This window comes from Aulonocara stuartgranti (assembly GCF_965226115.1).
Source record: "Aulonocara stuartgranti genome assembly, chromosome: 12".
Taxonomy (NCBI): domain Eukaryota; kingdom Metazoa; phylum Chordata; class Actinopteri; order Cichliformes; family Cichlidae; genus Aulonocara; species Aulonocara stuartgranti.
This window is the reverse complement of record NC_138948.1, coordinates 38338165-38359336: the sequence shown is the minus strand read 5'-3', so window position 1 is coordinate 38359336 and position 21172 is coordinate 38338165. Positions and strand designations below refer to the sequence as shown.

Genomic DNA, 21172 nt, shown 5'->3' with positions numbered 1-21172 from the left:
GAAGAAACCCCACCCTGCTTCTCTCAATGACTATCGCCCTGTAGCCCTCACCTCAGTAGTGATGAAGTGCTTTGAACGCCTGGTCAGAGACTTCATCATTTCTTCACTACCAGACACACTGGACCCACTACAGTTCGCTTACCGTCCAAATCGTTCCACAGACGATGCCATCTCTCATCTCCTCCACACATCACTCACTCACTTGGACACTAGAAGGGGGAATTATGTTAAAATGCTCTTCATAGACTACAGCTCTGCATTTAACACCATAATTCCCTCCACACTCACCACCAAGCTGGAGCATCTGGGACTCAGCTCATCTATGTGTCAGTGGATCTCCAACTTCCTAACTGGCAGACCACAGGCAGTAAGGATGGGCGGACATGTCTCAGCCTCCACCACTCTCAGCACTGGAGCCCCCCAGGGGTGTGTTCTGAGCCCCCTGCTGTACTCTTTGTACACATATGACTGCGTGGCCACTACCAGCTCCACCACCATCATCAAGTTTGCTGACGACACCGTCGTGGTGGGCCTGATCTCTGATAACAACGAGACGGCCTACCTGAAGGAGATTAGGAATCTGGAGAACTGGTGCCAGAGGAACAACCTCCTTCTAAACGTCAGTAAGACAAAGGAGCTGATAGTGGACTTCAGCACTAAGCAGGAGAGGAACTACCAGACCCCCGTCATCAACGAGTGCCCAGTGGAGAGAGTGGACAGCTTCAAATACCTCGGAGTTCACATCACGCAGGACCTGTCATGGTCCTGTCACATCAACACCGTGGTGAAAAAGGCCCGACAGCGTCTCTACCACCTCAGACGCTTGAGAGACTTCCAACTGCCCTCCAAGGTGCTCAGGAACTTTTACTCGTGCACCATAGAGAGCATCCTGACGGGAAACATCTTAACCTGGTTCGGGAACAGCACCATGCAGGACAGACGAGCTCTACAGAGGGTTGTGCGGTCAGCTGAGCGCACCATCCGCTCCGAGCTCCCTGACCTGCACTCAATCTACAGCAGGCGGTGCTGGACCAAGGCCAGGAAGATGGTGAAGGACCTCAGCCATCCCAACAACAGACTGTTCTCTCTGCTGAGGTCAGGAAAGCGATTCCGCTCCCTGAAGACCAACACAGAGAGACTGAGGAGGAGCTTCTTCCCGCAGGCAATACGGTCTCTCAATCACACCACCACACAGTACTGACCCACACATACAGTTCTTACACACACACTGGACATTCTGGACATTGTTTTTGCACAACACTGGTCACTATATTCTTCATTTCCGGTTAATACTTGTACAGCTGCTGTTATTGTGTATATATTTATTTATATTTCTTCATACATTCTTATATAGTTCTATATTGTGTATTTTGTTGTACAGTTATTTTATTTTCAACTTTAATTTATATATTTTATCTTATTCTTTCCCAGTTAAATTTACCCTTCATTCTAATTTGTGTTGTACAGTTATTTCATTTTTAACCTTAATTTATATTTTATTCCTTCCTAGTTAAATTTACCCTTTTTAATTTTTCATATTTATTTCCTATCTTATTCATAGCCTTTTCCTTTTTTGTTTTCTTTAGGTCACGAGCAGTTGTCCAAGCATTTCACTACATATCGTACTGTGTACGACTGTGTACGTGACAAATAAAATTTGAATTTGAATTTAAAAACTATGGCTGTCATAACCTTTAGTTACTTTCCCATCATAAATCAGGGTTCGACATAAGGTGCATCACATCCCTCCTCCCTGCATCAGTCCTGCAGGGTCCTGCAGTCCTGTGGGCCCCGGCTGTTGGGACCCTGCAGGATCTCGTCACACTTTAGTGTCTGATGTACATGATTTAAGAATCCTCTTTTGCACACTCTCAGTCTTACTTACTCATTGTTGCATTAAACTTTTATCACAGCTCAGTCAGATTGGATGTGGAGCGTCTGTGAACAGCAGTTTTCGAGTCTTGCCACAGATGTTCGGTGTGATTTAGACCCAGTACGTGGATATTCTTTGATATAAACCATTACATTGTCTGCTGGAAGGTCAATCTCCACCTCCTTTGCAGCCTCCAACAGGTTTTCTGCCACGTGTTTAGCTCCATCCAACTTGATTATCTAATTAGGTGACTTCTAAAGGCCACTGATATCACTGGGTTTTGTTTAGGGGTATCAGAGCACAGGGGGCTGAATACACAACACAATTTTCAGATTTTCATCTGCTTAAATTACTTAAGGGATCCAGAAAATGGAGCTCTCAGAAATGAGGAAAAGAAACAGACCAATGAGGAGGCTCGTGGATGCAGTGATGAAGGGCATGCAGTGGGTGAGGAAGAGGGTGACGACCTTCTGTGGGCGACCCTACAGAGAGCAGCTGAAAGAAGAAGAAACAACAGGCCAACTGACTGACCTCCACCACCAGCACCATGAGCGATGTGTGATGGGGTTTGTCATGGTCCTGAGTCTTTGGGGCTGGGGAGGTGTTGCTGTTCTGGTTCTCTGTACGGGTTTGGTCCTGACTTCATCTGAGTCCACTGATTCCCAGCCTGGGTCTCTCTGCTGTTTCCCTGTTTTATTTTGATAGTCTCCTCTCTAATTCTAATCTGTGATTTTGCTTCCTTTGATCTGGATTAGTGTCAGCTGTGGGCTGTTCCCTTTGTTGTCCGTTGTGAGCTCCCTCGTGGTGCGTGACCTTCTGTCAGCCTGTAACTCAGCTTCGTTCCAGTTTTGCTGCTTTGCCATTTCCAGCACATAAAGCTGTGGTTAAGCTTGTGTGTTATGATTTCTTCTGTGGGATCCACACATGTCTGCAGCAGCAATGCTAATGTTGCTGTCACGTGTGCGATTATGGTCAAAGGCAGTCAGCTACTGTTGCATTACCACATGTGCTTTTACTTTTGTGCAGTATTGTAGTGTTTGTGTCAGGATGTGGACACGTTTTTATAAAACCAGCCAAATGTAATCAGTAGTTCTCGAAGGCTGAAGTGCAGACTGAATGTTTAACAGCTGAAACGTGTCCTTGTTAGACAAGGAAATGAAATAATTATGAAGCATAAAGTGTGATAAACAGCATGTCTCACACATCAGTGACCCGTATGATGGTATTTGTATTCACAGCTCACAGACTGGACGTAGGAGGGGAGGCATTTTAATTTGACTCCAGTGGGCTGTAAAGCTTACATCATTCTGCTGAAATAAAAGAAGTCATGAACTGATTGTTCATGTAAACATACGGATTCATCCTTTAATGTCAGAATAGAAACTGCTGAGCAGAAAGTCTCTTTGATTTGAATCGTCTTTAAGGTCAGTGATGAATCACTCGCCCCTTTCCGATTGGCCACGTGAGTTTTCCCAGCAGACCCAGCTGTTCTTTCACGATGCTTCCCTGGTGCACGTTCCTGCCTCCTGCAGGTTTACCTTCGACCTGTGAACAGAAGAGTCAGAACAGGTGCCATCATGGCGTCGTTGCACCAAAACAAAGACAGAATAGATTCATTAGATCTCTGTGGTTGGTAGAATTAAATAATGATTATTGACATTCACATTTTAAGTATAACACAATCATTGAAATGAATTATTCATTATTACAATTCATTATAGGGAATTCTTCTGATTTGGACAACACTGTGACAGCCCTGCAATATCAGGAGCAGCTCAATAACACAAATCAGTCTGCTTGCTTCAGTGAAGTGCAGCGCTTCTGTTTGACTGGCTGTAGATAAAGAATCATTAGGTGAGAGTTTGTACAAACACAAATACAAATTAGTCTAAGAAGGTGGTTCCCAAACTGTTTCTGCAAGGCCCCCCTTTGTCCTACGAGAACCCCCCCATCGACACACACACACACACACACACACACACACACACACACACAGATTTTGTTTTTAAATCCCATTGCAGTTTATAATAACGTAACTCCAACACTGGATTACAGGCTCTTACCTGTTGTGGGTCATGTGACTCTTGACCAGATGCCCAGCAGCCAGAGCAGCCATCAGTGAGAGCTCTCCAGCGAGTACGGTGGCACACACGATCCTGGCCAGCTGTCGGGCGTTCTCACCTGGACAGTCCTGACTGGCTCCTTGCACACCCAGCATCTACACACACATGAACACACAAGTTATATGGCAACCAAATCCTTCCACGGATGCAGCTTTGAATGAAACAGTGCTGCTAATCCATTTATCCATGTAAGGATCTAAAAACCACACGACTGTGACATGTTTGTGTCACTGTGCACCAGCACGCCATATACCTCTGCTCACACTTGCACTTGGTCCTATTTTTAGTTGTGACTCACTGCAGACGCACAGGTACAACAACAGACTGTGCAAACTAAAAACAGTCGTCATGGAGACACGGTCCAAGCTGAAATCCAAAATGTTTTGTTTTTACGGACACTGCTGGACATTTAACATCTGCATAAAGTAAATGTGTGGCGTGTTCACTGTGTGTGTTTAATAAAAGGTGCTCGGGGACACGTGTCACTGATTTGTAATCGTCCAGACAGACACGAACTGGGAGGGAAGCAGAAATAAAAACTGTCTTTATTGAATCAAAGTCTTTTTGAAAAGAGCTTTGAAAGGATTGTTGAGGAAGCTACGCCTGCTTCAGTGGAACGTCATTGTTTTCACTTTTCCTGCTGCAGATGACCGACTGTAAACGGGTTTGCTTTGTTTCTCTCCCGTCATCTTAGCTAGCAGCCTGCTAAACTCTTTTCACGTGACTCACTGATCTACTGTCACAGCAGCGAGTTACACGACTGACAGTTTTTACGGCCTCTTACTTTGTGCTCACCCTGCAGGCTTCCCTCCTGCTCAGCTCTTCATGCACTCAGACCGTGCACCACGCATCCATCAGTCATTGTCATTACTGACACCTCTAACTGAACAATATTACATGATCCTAAACATCTAACAGTTGTGTAACCACTTCAAAATGAAAAGGACTGCCCAGTGTTAACTGTTGATCTTCGGTTGCTTGACATGCTTGATGTGCTCGTACCTGCAGACAGGCCTGTTGTGGAGGCAGGTTGGTCCCTCCTCCTACAGTGCCCAGCTCTATAGATGGCATAGTACAGCAGATGTGCAGGTCGTCTCCTGCTGGGCCTGACGGCTCCATGAGGGTGATGCAGTTACTGCTGCCCACTGACTGAGCTGGGTCCTGTGTGCACACACACACACACACACACACACACACACACACACACACACACACACACACATACACACACACACACACACACACACATTAACACAGGACACATGGGAATAGCTGTGATGCACAGCATTTCCTCACAGGTCATTTACCTGTCCACATGCTATGTAGATGGCTGTGACCAGGTTGGCTGAATGTGCATTAAAACCTCCGATGCTTCCTGCCATGGCTGAACCCACCAGGTTCTTGTTGATGTTAACTTCCACCAGAGCCTCTGTGCTTGTTTTCAAAACCTGAAGGGAGCGAGACCGAGACAGCAGCATGAAACGCTGTCGTCCTTTTACAAACCATCAAAGCGATTCATGAAAAGTGCAGCCACGGTTTGCTTCCAATGAGCTACATCAGAGACCTGACAGGTGGAGCTGTTCTCAAACAGCAAGTCGTTGTTAAATGACAACAGGAAATACTTTAAATACTTTTTAAAATTCAAATCTTTTCAAATGAAAATAGAATTTTAGATGTGAGTGTAGTGTTTCGATTAAAGACGAGTCTCTGCCAGAAAGATGTTCTTCATGTAGGTTAAATCATAAACACCTTCATTTACAAACTGCATGCTGTCTTTGTCTAAAGTTTACATTCGTTTAATGATCGGAAACATTGGGGTGTGACAAACATAAATACACGAGGGCCAAACACTTCTCACCCCACTGTGCACACAGTAGTGATTCTTTGTGACACAGTACTGCGTGCACTCTCACAGTATTGTGTTATAAAGAATGTGATTCTGAAGTTCAGTGTTTTGTGCCGCAGAAAATAAAAAAGCACTGAATGATTGATCAGATCAACATGTTTGACTCAAACTGTGGAGGAAGATCCTGTCAGACTAAGAACAGCAGAGAGTTTAAATATCAGCGTCATTTTTCAAGTCCTCGAAACTCTTCTGGACATTCAAATAGTTTTTTTCCTGTGAACAAACTGTGGTTCAGCTCAGCAGGTCCCCCAGGAGGACACTGGAGTCTCCAGATGGGACACACCCAGTGACTCATAGGTAGCACAGGTAAAGAACTCTAACTGCACCTGGTGGGTAAAACCACACAGTTGTGCTCTGTGACGTCATCCTGTTAGAGAGACGATAAAGGTCCATCAGACTTCTGAGTATTATGATCAATAATTTTGAACTTAGATCCTGTTTCTTCAGTTTTGTGTGACAAATTGAATCCTGTTTTCTGTCAGACTGTTTTTAACCCTTAAGGTTGTGCTTAGATTTAATACTTCTCTAAAAAGCAGAGTCAGTACGTGCATCTTCTAAAGTGAAAGTTTGCTTCACTGCAGGTTTCTGCTGAAACTCTATTGGCAGACAGTTAGTCCCAGTAAAGGTTACACAGTGCTTCCTACCTCTCTGACCACCTTGGCAGGGATGGTGGCTTCGCAGACAGCAGACTTTCCCCGGCCCTCGATCCAGTTGATGGCAGCTGGCTTCTTGTCTGTGCAGTAGTTCCCACTAACAGCCACCACCTGCAGCTCTGGGAAGTGCTGCTGCAGTAACCTCAGAGCCTCCTCTGTGCCCTGCGGGTAGATCAGATTCATCACGTATGGTTGCTACGTCATAAATGCATCTGACACAGCGACGCAGGTTCATGTTGAGAAACGCTGATCCATCTAAAACAGTGTTTCCAGAAGTGCTGAATAAGAACCTTTGTTAATCCAGTATGAGTGAGCACTGGGTGATGGTGTAAGTAAACGGTAAATGGCCTGTATTTGTATAACGCTTCACTTAGTCCCTAAGGACCCCAAAGCACTTTACACCACATCCACCCATTCACACACACATTCACACACTGGTGATGGAGCTACATTGTAGCCACAGCCACCCTGGGGCGCACTGACAGAGGCGAGGCTGCCGGACACTGGCGCCACCGGGCCCTCTGACCACCACCAGTAGGCGACGGGTGATGTCGCAGAAATCCCTTTAACAAAACAACACGTGTGTTTCTCCACATTAAACGAAGCTGCAGACACGACCACAGTTACCTTAGAGATCATGTTCATCCCCATCGCATCTCCAGTCTTTGAATGGAAGCGGATATAAAGATTTCTCCCTGCCAGACCCACCAGCAGCTTCTGAAGCCTCGCAAACCTGCAGACAGCAGTCCTCCGTCACACAGGAACAACACACACTGCAGACACACAAACAGACACACAAACAGAGACTGCAGACACACAAACAGACACACAAACAGACACTGCAGACACACAAACAGACACACAAACAGACACTGCAGACACACAAACAGAGACTGCAGACACACAGACAGACACACAAACAGACACTGCAGACACACAAACAGACACACAAACAGACACTGCAGACACACAAACAGACACACAAACAGACACACAAACAGACACTGCAGACACACAAACAGACACACAAACAGACACTGCAGACACACAAACAGAGACTGCAGACACACAGACAGACACACAAACAGACACTGCAGACACACAAACAGACACACAAACAGACACTGCAGACACACAAACAGACACACAAACAGACACACAAACAGACACTGCAGACACACAAACAGACACACAAACAGACACTGCAGACACACAAACAGAGACTGCAGACACACAGACAGACACACAAACAGACACTGCAGACACACAAACAGACACACAAACAGAGACTGCAGACACACAAACAGACACACAAACAGACACACAAACAGAGACTGCAGACACACAGACAGACACACAAACAGAGACTGCAGACACACAAACAGACACACAAACAGACACACAAACAGAGACTGCAGACACACAAACAGACACACAAACAGACACTGCAGACACACAAACAGACACACAGACAGACACACAAACAGAGACTGCAGACACACAAACAGACACACAAACAGACACTGCAGACACACAAACAGACACACAGACAGACACACAAACAGAGACTGCAGACACACAAACAGACACACAAACAGACACTGCAGACACACAAACAGACACACAAACAGACACACAAACAGACACTGCAGACACACAAACAGACACACAAACAGACACACAAACAGAGACTGCAGACACACAAACAGACACACAAACACACACTGCAGACACACAGACAGACACACAAACAGAGACTGCAGACACACAAACAGACACACAAACAGACACTGCAGACACACAGACAGACAGACACACAAACAGACACTGCAGACACACAAACAGACACACAAACAGACACTGCAGACACACAAACAGACACTGCAGACACAAACAGACACACAAACAGACACACAAACAGAGACACAAACAGACACTGCAGACACACAAACAGACACACAAACAGAGACTGCAGACACACAGACAGACACACAAACAGACACACAAACAGAGACTGCAGACACACAAACAGACACACAAACAGACACTGCAGACACACAAACAGACACACAAACAGACACTGCAGACACACAGACAGACACACAAACAGAGACTGCAGACACACAAACAGACACACAAACAGACACACAAACAGAGACTGCAGACACACAAACAGACACACAAACAGAGACTGCAGACACACAGACAGACACACAAACAGAGACTGCAGACACACAAACAGACACACAAACAGACACACAAACAGACACTGCAGACACACAAACAGACACTGCAGACACACAAACAGACACACAAACAGAGACTGCAGACACACAAACAGACACACAAACAGACACACAAACAGACACTGCAGACACACAAACAGACACACAAACAGACACACAAACAGAGACTGCAGACACACAAACAGACACACAAACAGACACTGCAGACACACAAACAGACACACAAACAGACACACAAACAGACACTGCAGACACACAAACAGACACACAAACAGACACACAAACAGAGACTGCAGACACACAAACAGACACACAAACAGACACACAAACAGAGACTGCAGACACACAAACAGACACACAAACAGACACTGCAGACACACAAACAGACACTGCAGACACACAAACAGACACACAAACAGACACTGCAGACACACAAACAGACACACAAACAGAGACTGCAGACACACAAACAGACACACAAACACACACTGCAGACACACAAACAGACACACAAACAGACACACAAACAGACACACAAACAGACACTGCAGACACACAAACAGACACTGCAGACACACAAACAGACACTGCAGACACACAAACAGACACTGCAGACACACAAACAGACACACAAACAGACACACAAACAGACACTGCAGACACACAAACAGACACTGCAGACACACAAACAGACACACAAACAGACACACAAACAGACACTGCAGACACACAAACAGACACTGCAGACACACAAACAGACACTGCAGACACACAAACAGACACACAAACAGACACACAAACAGACACTGCAGACACACAAACAGACACACAAACAGACACTGCAGACACACAAACAGACACACAAACAGACACACAAACAGACACACAAACAGAGACTGCAGACACACAAACAGACACACAAACAGACACACAAACAGACACTGCAGACACACAAACAGACACACAAACAGACACTGCAGACACACAAACAGACACACAAACAGACACACAAACAGAGACTGCAGACACACAAACAGACACACAAACAGACACACAAACAGACACTGCAGACACACAAACAGACACACAAACAGACACACAAACAGACACTGCAGACACACAAACAGACACACAAACAGACACACAAACAGAGACACAAACAGACACTGCAGACACACAAACAGACACACAAACAGAGACTGCAGACACACAGACAGACACACAAACAGACACACAAACAGACACTGCAGACACACAAACAGACACACAAACAGACACACAAACAGACACTGCAGACACACAGACAGACACACAAACAGAGACTGCAGACACACAAACAGACACTGCAGACACACAGACAGACACACAAACAGACACACAAACAGACACTGCAGACACACAGACAGACACACAAACAGAGACTGCAGACACACAAACAGACACACAAACAGACACACAAACAGACACTGCAGACACACAAACAGACACTGCAGACACACAGACAGACACACAAACAGAGACTGCAGACACACAAACAGACACACAAACAGAGACTGCAGACACACAAACAGACACACAAACAGACACACAAACAGACACTGCAGACACACAAACAGACACACAAACAGACACACAAACAGACACTGCAGACACACAAACAGACACACAAACAGAGACTGCAGACACACAAACAGACACACAAACAGACACACAAACAGACACTGCAGACACACAGACAGACACACAAACAGACACTGCAGACACACAAACAGACACACAAACAGACACACAAACAGAGACTGCAGACACACAAACAGACACACAAACAGAGACTGCAGACACACAAACAGACACACAAACAGACACACAAACAGACACTGCAGACACACAGACAGACACACAAACAGACACACAAACAGAGACTGCAGACACACAAACAGACACACAAACAGACACTGCAGACACACAAACAGACACACAGACAGACACACAAACAGAGACTGCAGACACACAAACAGACACACAAACAGACACTGCAGACACACAGACAGACACACAAACAGACACTGCAGACACACAAACAGACACACAAACAGAGACTGCAGACACACAAACAGACACACAGACAGACACACAAACAGACACTGCAGACACACAGACAGACACACAAACAGACACACAAACAGACACACAAACAGACACTGCAGACACACAAACAGACACACAAACAGAGACTGCAGACACACAAACAGACACACAAACAGACACTGCAGACACACAGACAGACACACAAACAGACACTGCAGACACACAAACAGACACACAAACAGAGACTGCAGACACACAAACAGACACACAGACAGACACACAAACAGACACTGCAGACACACAGACAGACACACAAACAGACACACAAACAGACACACAAACAGACACTGCAGACACACAAACAGACACACAAACAGACACACAAACAGACACACAAACAGACACACAAACAGACACACAAACAGACACTGCAGACACACAAACAGACACACAAACAGACACACAAACAGACACTGCAGACACACAGACAGACACACAAACAGACACACAAACAGACACTGCAGACACACAAACAGACACACAAACAGACACACAAACAGACACTGCAGACACACAGACAGACACACAAACAGACACTGCAGACACACAAACAGACACACAAACAGACACTGCAGACACACAAACAGACACTGCAGACACACAGACAGACACACAAACAGACACTGCAGACACACAAACAGACACACAAACAGACACTGCAGACACACAAACAGACACACAAACAGACACTGCAGACACACAAACAGACACACAAACAGACACACAAACAGACACTGCAGACACACAGACAGACACACAAACAGACACACAAACAGAGACTGCAGACACACAAACAGACACACAAACAGACACTGCAGACACACAAACAGACACACAGACAGACACACAAACAGAGACTGCAGACACACAAACAGACACACAAACAGACACTGCAGACACACAGACAGACACACAAACAGACACTGCAGACACACAAACAGACACACAAACAGACACACAAACAGAGACTGCAGACACACAAACAGACACACAGACAGACACACAAACAGACACACAAACAGACACACAAACAGACACTGCAGACACACAAACAGACACACAAACAGAGACTGCAGACACACAAACAGACACACAAACAGACACTGCAGACACACAGACAGACACACAAACAGACACTGCAGACACACAAACAGACACACAAACAGACACACAGACAGACACACAAACAGACACACAGACAGACACACAAACAGACACTGCAGACACACAGACAGACACACAAACAGACACACAAACAGACACACAAACAGACACTGCAGACACACAAACAGACACACAAACAGACACTGCAGACACACAGACAGACACACAAACAGACACTGCAGACACACAAACAGACACACAAACAGAGACTGCAGACACACAGACAGACACACAAACAGACACTGCAGACACACAGACAGACACACAAACAGACACACAAACAGACACACAAACAGACACTGCAGACACACAAACAGACACACAAACAGACACTGCAGACACACAAACAGACACACAAACAGACACACAAACAGACACTGCAGACACACAGACAGACACACAAACAGACACACAAACAGACACTGCAGACACACAAACAGACACACAAACAGACACACAAACAGACACTGCAGACACACAGACAGACACACAAACAGACACTGCAGACACACAAACAGACACACAAACAGACACACAAACAGACACTGCAGACACACAAACAGACACACAAACAGACACTGCAGACACACAAACAGAGACTGCAGACACACAAACAGACACACAGACAGACACACAAACAGACACTGCAGACACACAAACAGACACACAAACAGAGACTGCAGACACACAAACAGACACACAAACAGACACACAAACAGACACTGCAGACACACAGACAGACACACAAACAGACACACAAACAGAGACTGCAGACACACAAACAGACACACAAACAGACACTGCAGACACACAAACAGACACACAGACAGACACACAAACAGAGACTGCAGACACACAAACAGACACACAAACAGAGACTGCAGACACACAAACAGACACACAGACAGACACACAAACAGACACTGCAGACACACAGACAGACACACAAACAGACACACAAACAGACACTGCAGACACACAAACAGACACACAAACAGAGACTGCAGACACACAAACAGACACACAAACAGACACTGCAGACACACAGACAGACACACAAACAGACACTGCAGACACACAAACAGACACACAAACAGAGACTGCAGACACACAGACAGACACACAAACTGACACTGCAGACACACAAACAGACACACAAACAGACACTGCAGACACACAAACAGACACACAAACAGACACACAAACAGAGACTGCAGACACACAAACAGACACACAAACAGACACTGCAGACCAGTTTACCTGCTGGTGTTGTCAAAGGCGGCTTTGATGGCCTGAAAACCGTGGGTGCTCTCCAGCCAGGCTTTGACTTCAGCAGCACGGCAGGCAGAGGGCAGTCTGACTACAGGGCCCCGAGTCATGCTGTCAGCCAAGATACGACTACGGGCTCCCCCACCCAGCTACACACACACACACACACACACACACACACACACACATATATATGGTAAATATCGACACATGGTTCACAGTGTTTTCATATACTGCGTTCATGCTGTAACTCGTCCTGCAGCACATGCAGAGTAGCAGTAACAACACATGCAACACTCACTGCGATTGCTCGACAGCCGCGGTTGGTGCTGGCGACCAAGCAGCCTTCTGTAGTTGCCATGGGAACTTGGAACTGTTTCCCATCCAGAAGTAGTGGTCCAGCCACACCCACAGGTACGGGCACATAGCCAATCACGTTCTCACAGCAGGTGCCGACAACCTGGGAAACAAGGGCTGTGTTCAAAATAACTTAGTGACATTTTATTTTAAATCTAAGAATTGATGTTTGTACCAAAATAGTTTCTTAGAAAATTAATACTGTACTGGGAATCACCACCACATCCCAGTAAATAAGGTGAGAGAAAAGAATGTGAGAACTTTATTAATCTCAGAGGAAATCATTTGGTCACAGGTGCTTCAGGACAGTAAGAACAGCAACTAAAATAAGTAACACAGATACAGCAGAGCAGCTGTAATCATAAATGTCCCAACACATTACACACAGCTAACATATACAGTGGGTCATTATACTGACTGTGTACTTTTCAGTGTGTACAGTTCTTGTAGTGTGTACGTGTGCTCCTCCTGTACGACGTGATGCTCCATCATGTTGTCACCTGTGCGACTGTAAATACACCTGAGCTTTCCTCCCACTGCTCTGTGGGTCAGGCTGCAATGCTCTGTGTTCATTAATGTTACAGTTATATTAATAATTATAAATGGTAATGATCAGTATAACTAGGCTCACATGGTCAGATGTTGCAGTTACAAGTGTTTGTTTTAATAAAGCTTCTGTTGAGTTTTTTAACCTTAAATGACCTTTGACCTTTTGTTTGATCTGTTTGGTGCCTGTTTTCTTTGTTTTACCCAGCGCTTTGTCACTTCCTGTTTATCAAAACAAACTTTACTTTATAAACAAGACTTTGCTATGATGTGTGTGAACAGTCATTACAGTTGTGTGGTGATAGCTTATAACAAAGAATGTGTAACAGGTACAACACACTACTAAAGTCTTCCTCCTGTCCTTGCCCCGTGGTAAGGCCCTTTGCTTGAAATGTTGAGGTAAGTTTGGAGCAGTTCAGGCAGAAATTAGACGACAACAGAGGAGAACGTAGTTGTGTCTCACCTTCGAGTAGTCATAGTTTGTGTACGGTAAAGAGGAGAGCGCAGAGGAACAGGGAAGCTTGGTTGATAACATTTTTCTTCTAATGGCCACGCCTCGCTCTGCGGTCTCCATGATGGCTTCCAGTTTGTAGGCAGGGATGTGTTTAGAGCTGACCAGGAGCATCACCTCAGCATCACTCAGGAAACGAGGGCCCAGCTGCAACAACCAGACTCACGGTCAGTTATAGTCTGCGCAGACCAGACACTGGGGATTTACTTTAAATACATGATAATAAAATAATATACAGTAAGATAATAAAATAATATACAGTAAGATAATAAAATAATATACAGTAAGATAAAATAACTAAAAGACTGAAATAATTCTGAAACGTCTTCATAAACATGTCATTTTCCCCCCACAACAAATAAACATTATGGAAAACAGGTCATAGCCAGTTCATTAAATGATGATGACTGTTGGCATTGACACCATACATGCTGCTTATATAAATATCTACACAGTCCTAACTCAGCAGTAAATGCTGTGGACTACATGCACGCTGTGGTCAAACATTCACTAATTCATTGAATTTCATGGTAATTTGGTTTAATGTTACTTTGTAAGCTGCACGTCGGCCACATGATTCCTGCATCATTGGCAGAGTTTATTTAAAGTAGCTGCTGTGTGTATGAGTACTTTTGACCCCGTGTTTGTACTTTTACCACACAAATGACAGAAAATTCAAACTTGTGAACCAAATTCTTGTTTTTGAAAATCTTTCCAGTTGGAAAAAGAACAGTTCAAAGACATCGATGCGTCTGAGGTTACCGTGGCGTCCGTGACGAGTGTGTGTAAACTGCAGCTCTACAATCACTGCAGATCACACCTTTGTGCAGGTATTTTCTCTTTAAGTAGAGGTGATCTGTTTAACTTATCAAACTGCAACTGAACGAGGTGGAGGTAGGCGGGGTCAGGTCTGCTTTAAAGTGAAGGCAGTCCCATCTTGTAGCTGCAGTTAGCTGCTCTTACTAAATCAAAAGTTGAAACTTTTTGTGGGCTTGTCAGTCTTCCTGTGATAAAGCTGAACCGTTTCAACTGAAAGGGAAACGACATGAGTCAGAAAAGATGAGGAAGGACAAACATGTCAATGGCCTCCACCTGGAAACACTTCCTGTTTGGGGGCCATTGTTTTCCCCTCTTCTCCACATTCACACCAAAGCCGCTGAGGCCGACACCCTCGACTACCTACCTGATGAGGTCAGTAACTTGATTCTATACTCTGATTGAAACGAGCTCCTTTCATTACCAACAACATAACATGTTATGTCAGCATAAGTGCGTTCAAAGCAACATAACGACCCTGAAGTCCAGCACATATACAACTGATGCCTGAGCAGATATGTGTGGGAAATTATTAGCATTCTTTAAAAGATCACAACTGATGGCAACAGTTTTAATATCGCATGATTCGAAACAAAGAAAATGACTAAACGTTTGTGGAACGAGTTTTTCGAAGACGGGCTTCAGCGATTTGCGTCTAATGGCTGACCTTAGGGTCGTTGAGGATGGTCACACAGTGGTTCAGGTCTCTGGGCTTTTGGGGGAGCATGGTCTCCGTGCTCTCAGACTTGGATTCTTCTTCCCTCGTTACAAAGAAGCTCCTTGGATGATGATCGTTGTCGGCAGCAGACAGGGGCCGGATAACCTCGTCTAGGATAACAAGGTTGAATTTGATAACAAAGCGCTAACAAGTCCGTCTGTTTTACCACTATCAGTAGACACACCTCTCTCCTCCTTATGGGCGGGTCCTGGAACAGCCATGGTGTGAGCGGGGGCGTGGCATCGTGACGTAACTAGATCCTCCCTGCAGCAGGGCTCGGATGGGGATGGAGGATTTAGGGTGTGTGTGGAAAGGGAGATGGGGTTCTTCAGTGACAGCGTGGATTCCATCTCAGCCTGTTCAAAGAAGATGTACTTGATAGCCAGCAGCAGGGCCAAGAGCAGACAGATCATTTGCTCTATGTCCATAGTTATCATCCTGTAAGGTAAGATGAAGAGGAACATGTTTCACTTCACAAAAGCACGACAACAGGAATGTCCAGGAAAACTCTGCAATTCCATTATGAACACAAACACAAAGCACAGGTGACCCTGACCATCCATCTCTTCACAGAACAGAGTTTTTGCCCTTTATGTCTCACACAGAAAGTCTCATACGTTCAGCAGCTCAACAGCATGTGCAATGCTCCATGGGGCAGTTATCACAACTGTGCGAACGTTAAATTAAAACAACCTAAACTACTGCATCACCTCGTGAGGTAGAACTGCCAAAGAGGTTTATCCGGCTCAATTCTCCTGGGTGAGAAGTGGTCCAGCTCCATGCCGACCCCGAGCATGTCCACTGCAGAGTTTATGGACAATGGTTCAGCAATCCAGCGGCTGTGAGCATGAACCATGACCAGGCCGAGAGACTGAACGTGGAGCAGAGACAAACATTACACAATTCTTCAAATAAAGACAAAGACACTAAGTAACCCGTTAGAAGCTTACCATGATCATTTTGACCCTCTGTGTTACAGGATTGGGTTTGTTGTCCTCCTCCTCCATTGCTCTGGACAAATCGTTGAGCTGCCAGATAGGATGGCCCCCCTGACTCTCGCGGGACAGCTGAACGAACAAATAACAGGAACAATCTGTCACAGGCTGGGTCTCCGACCCAGCACTCTGAGTTTTCTTTGTATTTTTTGATATGTTATTAGTTTGTGTTATTTCCTATTTGCCTTTAGTTTAGGCAGTTATTGTTCCTGGGTTTTCTATGTTTTGGGGTTTTCTATTTATTTCATCACGTTTTAGGTCTGTTAAGTTGTGTTGTCATTTCCTGTTTTATTCTGACAATGTCATGTGTTCTTTGTTCATTGTATTTAGCTTTCCTCTCCTGGTCCTGTCATTAGGTTTATGTCTGTCAGCTGTTTTCCCCCATGTGTCGCCACTTCCCCTGATCACCTCATGTCTGTATTTAAGCCTTTTGTTTTCTTCATGCCATTGTCAGTTCGTCTGTTTATCTCACCAGAGTTACAGTCATAGCCTGTTTATTTTCCTCCTCAATCATAGTTATAGTTTTTGGTCTTAGTACCTTTAGTGTTTTGTTTCTTAGTGTTTTGCCTGTTTGCTTTGGTCTCTTGGTTCATTTCCTGCCGTCATCGCAATAAAGGTTCACTTTTCTGTTAATCATTACTATTCCTCGTCATCATCTGCTTTTGGGTCCTGTTTCCGCACACATCGGCGCACCCCGCCGTGACACAATCAAAGAAACCCGCACAAACATCAACATGTCAGACACATGCAGGAAAGCTGTGCCCTTACCTCCAGCAACAGGGAAACACATGCTGGGAAGAAAGTCATGAACACAAAGTAGTTGGCCAAGACAGACATGCATCCAAAGCAGCACATGATTTCCAACTGCCTTACACCTGCAAGACACCACACAGATATCCGCTCGACAACAAGTCACACCTCTATAGCATCATAATCACAGAAAGGCGTTATTCACTTTCTACAGCAACACTCAGTTTCTAAAGTCTGTCCACTATTACAACAGCAATGATAATTCAGCGTAGTGTCCAGCTTGGTGACCTGTGGGGGAAGAAACCACACCTGGCACTAATGTGCAGTCAGACAACCTTTGATCTGATTACTAATGCAGTTATGTCCAAATGATTTCACAAATAGAAGAAAACTTGTGATTAATAGTCAAACATGTGGGAAACTCAACTGGTGCTAAAGTGACCAGACATAAATACACGACAGCTTCCAGCAAGCTGTGAAAACAGATGATTCAAACAGTGCTTACTTCACAGCAACGTAAAAGTGGCTTCAGGTTACATGTAAAACAGTATGTTTGTGTCTGACATCGGTTCATGGAAACTGTGGAAAACAAGCTCAGGAACCCACAAGCTAGTCTCTCCTAATGCGAACACCCAACAGGAGCACATACCTGACATGGTTCCCACTCCGATCACTAAGCATTCCACCAGAGCATCCAAAGTAAAGGCAGGTCCAAGTACCGCCATCCCATGAGCAATGTTATCCCTCACTTCATCCTGAAAACATATGAGTGACATATCAGTTTCTCCGCTGCTGTTAGGATGTGGCAATAAAAACCAAAATATAATAGTGCATACCTGAGAACTGGAGCTCAAGGCAAACTTGGCGAGAGCGCATGCTTTGGAGAGGTCGATGAGAAGCAGAAAGAAGGGCAAAGCCTCACTGAAAGACAGGATCAAACTCTTTATCGCACGTTTCTGAAAGAGCTCCTGAAAAAAGGACCTTTTTATCGAGTGTGTCCTTACTTGAGGCCAGTGAGCTCCTTATCAAGAAAGTGAATGACAACTGTGCTGAATACAAAGCTGGAGAAGATGGTGAAAAGGCCAGCGATGCCTACAGGAAACGCAGACGGAGTCAGGTCAAAAGGGAGAAACATCACCGGCATGTCCTACAAACACACGAGCACTGATACCTAAAATATATTTGGACCCCAGCTGTCTCAGGTTCTGGAACTGGAAGTAAATATAGACGATGGCGATACAACGCGTAATGGTGAGGATGATGACGTCACTGCTCAGAATCTCCTGCAATAATAAAAAACAATAGAATTAATAGAATAAAATCGCACCACTTGTTATTATTGACACTGATCCTTTGCTCACCTCTGTTTTGGGGCAGTCGAAGTTCCAGCCACATATCTGGTCATTCCCAGTGAACATGTTCATGGACATCATGCAGACAGTGAGGGTGACTGTCCCCACAATCACCTCCCAGGGGTGAGAGGCCACCACGAGCCCGTGGGCACGGAACACGCGGGTCAGCATGCTGCAGCGGGGCTACAACATAACACATGTAAACCGAAGAGCTTCCCGAGGATGCCCGATGATAATCTGACAGTTTGAAACGGGATCGATTGGTTTGATTTCTACAGCGTCTGGTCAAAAGCGCTTAATACGTTAAGATAACAGCCCGTAGAAATGGTTACTGACAGGGTTCGGTTTTACACCACAGCTATTTTAAAGTGCTAAATAAGAAACTTTATTTATACGATTTCAATAAGTCAATTACTCATATAAACCTGCAGGTTATTGTTATTTTACTAGTAAAATGTCGTTGTGTGAGTGACTGACTTACCTGGTAAGAAGATGATTATGGAGGTCCGATTAACAGCGCGACGTGCAGGAGATGTGAAGCTGCAGATTACACTGCGCTTCACCTCCCAGTGTCACCACACCGATGGAACCATGGCACGCTATGGTGTCATGCAGCACTTCCACCTATCAGCTCCGTCTGACGCTTCGCTAGCGTCGTTGCCCCGCCCCGTTTCCTAGGCGACAGTAGTACTAGGGCATGGCCAAAGCTAAAACGACTAATCTCGCCACACACACCAGGCTGTATGTAAAGATCACGGCATGTTAGTTAGCTGTCAGGCTTTAGAGTCCCCCTTTTATTTCTTTTAAATAAATTAAAACAAAACCTGTCAAAATTTTAAACGAATATCCTCATTTTTGGCTCTTATTTTTCTTAAAAACAAAAATAAGGTTAAAGAAATCTGGTAATTCTTTGTTTTTACATTCATCGGGCCCCAATATGACCAAATATCAAAGAGAAATTAAAAATGCTGCTGTGGAAGAGTTCAGGTCTTAGGAGGTTAAATAACACATTCTAACCGCGATGTAGTACCAATATAGCGGCACCATTTGAATCCAACGGACCGGGGTTATGGAGCGACCCTAAATACAGGAGGGAGACATGAATGAACTTAGTCCGCTCATACCTGAAGTCTGAAGTCTTTGTTTTTTATTTTAAGCAAAAAAAGTTGACGAAGCTCTAAAGCTTTTGACGTTCATATATATGTATGTATATATATATATATATATATATATATATATATATATATATATATATATATATATATATATGTGTGTGTGTGTGTGTGTGTGTGTGTGTGTGTGTGTGTGTGTGTGTGTGTGTGTGTCAGATTACAAAAGAGCAAATTCACTCTTTCTTGCCACAAGAGCTAAATAGTAAAGTCAATATGAACTGGCAGCTACAGCGTTGTGTTAATCCGACTGGATTCAGTTTCCACTTCATGACATCAGTCTTCACAGTCACTTCCACTTCAGCTGATTTAGGTTTGGTATTTCATTTTGCAGTATTTCATTAATCACTGTCCTGTTTACAGTTTTTGTCACTGCACTGTAGTGCTCTAAATGTAATGTATTTCATATATATAATCTTGTGTGTATGTTTGAATAGCACAACAGAACATAAAATGTGGGGTCCCTATTTTATCTGAAATTACAGTATAACTATATTTACCTACTAATACTAAGGTATTTACATTAAAAGAAGGGAATAGAGTTATTTTACCTTATCTAACATCCAGGTGTTTAAC

The 21172-nt window shown here is 44.6% G+C and overlaps 1 protein-coding gene across 1 annotated transcript; it reads right to left on the bottom strand.

Moving 5' to 3' along the window:
* Nucleotides 1-3126: 3126 nt before the first annotated feature.
* Nucleotides 3127-20070, bottom strand: hmgcra (3-hydroxy-3-methylglutaryl-CoA reductase a). Its single transcript, XM_082553906.1, has 20 exons — nucleotides 19909-20070; nucleotides 19437-19610; nucleotides 19247-19358; nucleotides 19080-19167; nucleotides 18912-18996; nucleotides 18725-18830; nucleotides 18094-18200; nucleotides 17281-17397; nucleotides 17041-17201; nucleotides 16515-16768; nucleotides 16280-16440; nucleotides 14749-14943; nucleotides 13684-13842; nucleotides 13374-13531; nucleotides 7183-7288; nucleotides 6547-6717; nucleotides 5304-5444; nucleotides 4999-5157; nucleotides 3937-4091; nucleotides 3127-3418 (listed from the first exon to the last, which is right to left on the bottom strand). The coding sequence occupies exons 2-20, from the start codon at nucleotides 19596-19598 to the stop codon at nucleotides 3367-3369; spliced, it is 2649 nt and encodes an 882-aa protein (XP_082410032.1). The 5' UTR covers nucleotides 19599-19610; nucleotides 19909-20070; the 3' UTR covers nucleotides 3127-3366.
* Between the last annotated feature and the right edge of the window lie 1102 nt (nucleotides 20071-21172).